General features: G+C 26.0%; 1 protein-coding gene across 1 annotated transcript in view; it reads right to left on the bottom strand.

The window, feature by feature from the left end:
* Positions 1-4804, bottom strand: part of LOC105453434 (transmembrane protease serine 9-like) — an 11354-nt gene that overhangs the window by 5008 nt on the left and 1542 nt on the right. Inside the window, exons 3-4 of the mRNA XM_011695394.1 lie at positions 4065-4368; positions 3464-3644 (exon numbers count right to left, since the gene is read on the bottom strand). Coding sequence (XP_011693696.1) covers positions 3464-3644; positions 4065-4368 — 485 coding nt within the window. The remainder of the gene's footprint in view (positions 1-3463; positions 3645-4064; positions 4369-4804) is intronic.

The following is a 4804-nucleotide window of genomic DNA, read 5'->3' as shown; positions in this document are numbered from 1 at the left end:
CGGCATCCGGAGACCTGTTCGGGGCCTCTCTAAAATTTGAATTAATAATGTTTAAGAAAATACATTGTTTTGCGACAGTGAAGATTGAATAAAGTTAGTCGTAGTACGTCAAAGATAGAGAAAGCTTTCTATAAAATAAGATTATAGAAATTTGTAATAATATAATAAAAACAAAAGAACTTTTGTTATTTGTTTCATGATCCATAAATCCGATACAATAAGTCGTTTGTTATTTGTTTAACATAAATTTGAGACTGCTCGGAGAAAAATGTTTCATATATATTGCTTTAGTGACGATTTTTTAAACGTAACTTAATACAAAGTATATAAAAGTGTATATATGTCATATAAATCGAAAAAAATGACTTACCAGCGACCGCCACCGCTAGGAGAGCAAAGAACACGATTGCTTTGGAAACCATTTCGCTGTTTGATGTCAATTCAATGGACTGGCCGCATTTTATACTCGTTTTGGTCGAGTGTATCCAATATCAATGATAACAATACGCTAATAATCCATCTTAATCTACGAGAATTCATAATACGTATTTACGATAAGAAAAAATTTTCGACGTGATTATCCTCATAACTTGATGTATATTGATATAAATATTAAATTAAATCTTGATACAATTGATTTATACAAACAGTGCTACTAGTTTTATATATTGTATTTTGATGAAAATCTGCAATATAAAATAACCTTTACAAATTATACACTTATATTTATGTAAAACGTAGAAATGTATAAATTTCTTAAAGAGAATAAATTATATTTATCCATATTTTATATTTAAAAGTAAATTAATTTATTAACGTAATCGGTCTATTTAAAAAAAAATGTCCATCAATAAATCAAGCAAAAATGTCCAAATAATTAGATAATAGTGTTAAAAAATTGCATATAAATTTTATAAAGCATATTTTAATTATATTCATAATAATTATAATAATGGTTACATTTGAAATAAACAAAATTAAATTTAAAACAACAAATATAATAACTAATAAAAAATATTATTAAGAGAATTAATCTTTCTTTTTCTTTGTGTGATTTGTTTGGATATTGTTTAAATTGTGATGTTTTTATTTAATATAAAATTTATTTAAATGATAACAATAAAACATTATTTCTGCTTTCGATTAAACTGCAAATCCAATTATGATGGATCATTCAGTAGATACATTTGTGTTATCATTATCTGATTACGATCAATTATTGCCTCTAAATGAAGGTATAAAGAGAATGCGGAAAATCAGTAATTTGTTTTATGAAGGAGATCAAACGGATTTGGTTTTTGATTTATTGATTTATCATTGTTTTTGATGAAACAGATTTCCCGGTTTCAAATTCCAATGTAATTTCAATAAACAATTCAGATTACAAATAAAATAATTATGGAGGGGATTTGTTTAAAAGGCTAAGATATCCTTGTGCAAAATATTTATTTAATTCTTTCTTTCACTCGCTTTCAACGGTTTACCATGTACTGTAAGTAGAACTGCTAATTCAAGTGCATTGCAGATTTTAGCAATTTTATTTAACCAAATTAATTAATATAGAAAGAAAAATGTATATACAAATTAGTAATTATCATTTTATATTATTTAATAATAACAATAATAATTAAGTGAAATAACAAAGAGCTGGAAATAAAATTAATATCACGGTAGTAAAAAGCTTTATGGCAGATAATTAATAATGTTAAAAGGATAAAAATAAAGAGTATCATAAAACTGAGTTAATAAAGATTTTAAATTATTTCTTAATGTCTAAAATAATATTTTTATTATTAACGCAGAGGACATGTAACTGAATCATCAATATTGGGATAATATTATATATGACAATACTGGGGTTAACTTGAGTGACAAGCATTTTTCTCGACAAAAAATTCCACGATTAAATCCTTCTCTATTCTAAACATAAAAATAAAAATGATTCATTTTATCACATTTCATACTCTTGTATATTTTTTTAAAGAATTCTGCAACTTTACATTTTATACACTCTTTATTTTTTTTGGTTGCATATTCTATACAAGTAGTAATATTTTTATAACAATAGCTTTTAGCAAATAATAAAATTAATTACATTAGTAAATGAACGAATTAATTTTGATTATATCAGACACTTTTTATTATTTTACAGAACTAAAACTTTTCTGTTGTGGCGATTCATCGCACAGCCTCAAATAAATTAAATATAAAAAATGAAAGTTAACGTAAAATAGATTCCTGCTAGATGTCGACATACATGAGTTATACATGCACGCATGAGTCAGACATACACACATGTACCACATGTACATTAGGTCAAATACAAAAAACAAAACCGGATCGATTAGCGCGGATATCCCCGGCTTAGGTAAAAGACAGAGGAATGACATGTTTTTCTAAAATTCAGTAATGACACATAACGTTTAAAAGTGGGGGACTTCGGGCAGCCGATCCGAGAAAGGTCAGAGAACAAGAAGTCGGGTTAGAGACATCGAATTGTACAGTCGCGAAGAAAGTCACGCGAGTTCGAATAAAGACCTAAAAAAAGACTTTAACGTGAGACGAATAATATTTAATCAAGTCCGTCATTTCACTGTTTCCTTACTCCGGAATATATAACCCGATAATTTTTATCGCCGCGCGCCCCGAATCACCAAACTGTTATCATTTATTTTGCATTATTATTAATTTATTATAATTTTCGTAAAAGCTGTATACTTATTTTACATTTTATATTAGTACTACTTTATTGCGTATGAAAGAATTTTGAATATTAAGATTATTGAAATATTTGATAAAGTAATAACTTGTAAGTAAAATTATTTATTAAAAAGTTAGTAAATAAAATTATGTATTTTAATTGTTTCCTTTCTGTAAAATTAATTTTAATAATATCTTCACAAACATGCACTAATTAATCGTTAAATGCATTGCATACTAAAATTTATACGTACTTAACATAAATTTAAATTAATTTTACTCAATCTTGTTAACACACTTTAAAAATTAGAAGTTAAATTTAATATTACAAAAATAAATTATTAAAATAATTATTTAAATTGTATTGTACACTTATCTAAAAGTATAAACTAAAATGATAAATTAATTTAATCAATTTTTTAGTAATGATTTATTGCAGTTTTGGCGCCTAATTGTAGACAGGTTAGACAATTACTATTCATCTTTTATTTTCTCTTTTTATATCATACATGTAAGATTCAGATAATGAATATACAAATGTGTATCATATGTAATTAGTTTATTTCAAACACGTACAATGTAACATTTTCAGTATTGGCTCTGTTTTAGTTAAGAAATTTTTCTTTAATTTATAAATTAAAAATTTTAATATTAAATAAAGTATAGAATTATTTCCCGAATATAACTTTAAGGAGCAGGTACATAATGGGTAAAAGATGGCGGAGAAAGGAGCTATTTAATATAATTATGTATTAATAACATTATTGATAGTTTAAATTCTCCAACCATATTGTCATCTGAATCCAATTGATGTAGAAAGCTACACGAGTGTAGACCGAAGGCATTTTATTAACACCGCACGGATAGACTCCCCATGAAACGATACCGACCTGAACGGGGTAATTTTTATTTACAAATTTGACCAATGGACCGCCAGAGTCACCCTACAAAAAAGATATTTAATTAGTAAAGATATTGTGCAAAGAAAATGTTTTTTACTTAATTATCAATTCCCTTTTCGTTTAATTTCTTATTTAATTACCAATTCTGTTTGTTACTGCTACATTAATAACAATGTATATATATATATATATATATATATATACATATATTATATATAAATATAATACATTATATATTATAATGTAACTTTAAAATATATTTTGATTACAGATCAAAATTAAAAACCAATGCTGTTTAGAAGAGATTAATAAAATAACTAATTAAATAGATAAATTAAATACTACTATGACATTAATAATGTAAAATTAAGAAATAAAGTCTCTTTATAATCACGTAATTATAATTGTCGCAGTACCGATTAATTATTAGAACAAGATATAAATAGTTTAAATTAGACTTACGGAACAAGCGGATACTTCTCCAACAGCTTCAGTGCAGATTTGTGAATCATAGACTTTTGGTGCGTCAGGCCCTTTCGTGAATTTTTCTTGACAAGTCTCATGATCCAATAAGGGAACAGTAACTTTTTGAAGAACTTTGGGAAGTACTGGAAGCAATTTCTTGGAAGTAGATCCCCATCCAGAGAGCACAGCATTTCCAGTAATTACCTCGTCTTGTTGAGGTAAGTTGACAGGAGATACCCTCTCGTTAAAAGTGAGAGGTGTCTTAAGTTTTAAAAGAGCAATATCGTACGGAGCGACACCTCTGAAAAAAGCAATACAATTTATTCCAAAATATCGTGATTACTTTTTTGATAAATTAAATTATATTATCAGTTAAAATAAGGCAAATACCGATTGCAAAGAATTTATCAAAAAATGATTTATATCATGATACAGATTGCGAATCGTGAAATTATTGCGTATGATAAGTGTATGTGTACTTTTATATTCTTGGAAGAAATAAAATTCATATATATTTACACGTATACATATGTACATATAGATTTATATATATTTTTTTGCTATATTTCAAAACTGTTTTCAATATTTTAGATGTAATCTACATTTGTGATTCTAATATCTTATATATATATATATATATATATATATATAAAACGAAAATATTGTAGAAATAATTATAGACAATTTACAGTGCTTAGTGGGGCCGATTGTACCAGAGGTATCTTTGATCGATGAAA

This window comes from Wasmannia auropunctata, unplaced genomic scaffold, assembly GCF_000956235.1.
Source record: "Wasmannia auropunctata unplaced genomic scaffold, wasmannia.A_1.0 LD336000.1, whole genome shotgun sequence".
Classification (NCBI taxonomy): domain Eukaryota; kingdom Metazoa; phylum Arthropoda; class Insecta; order Hymenoptera; family Formicidae; genus Wasmannia; species Wasmannia auropunctata.
The sequence above is the reverse complement of the archived record's forward strand: the minus strand, read 5'-3'. Positions and strand labels throughout refer to the sequence as shown.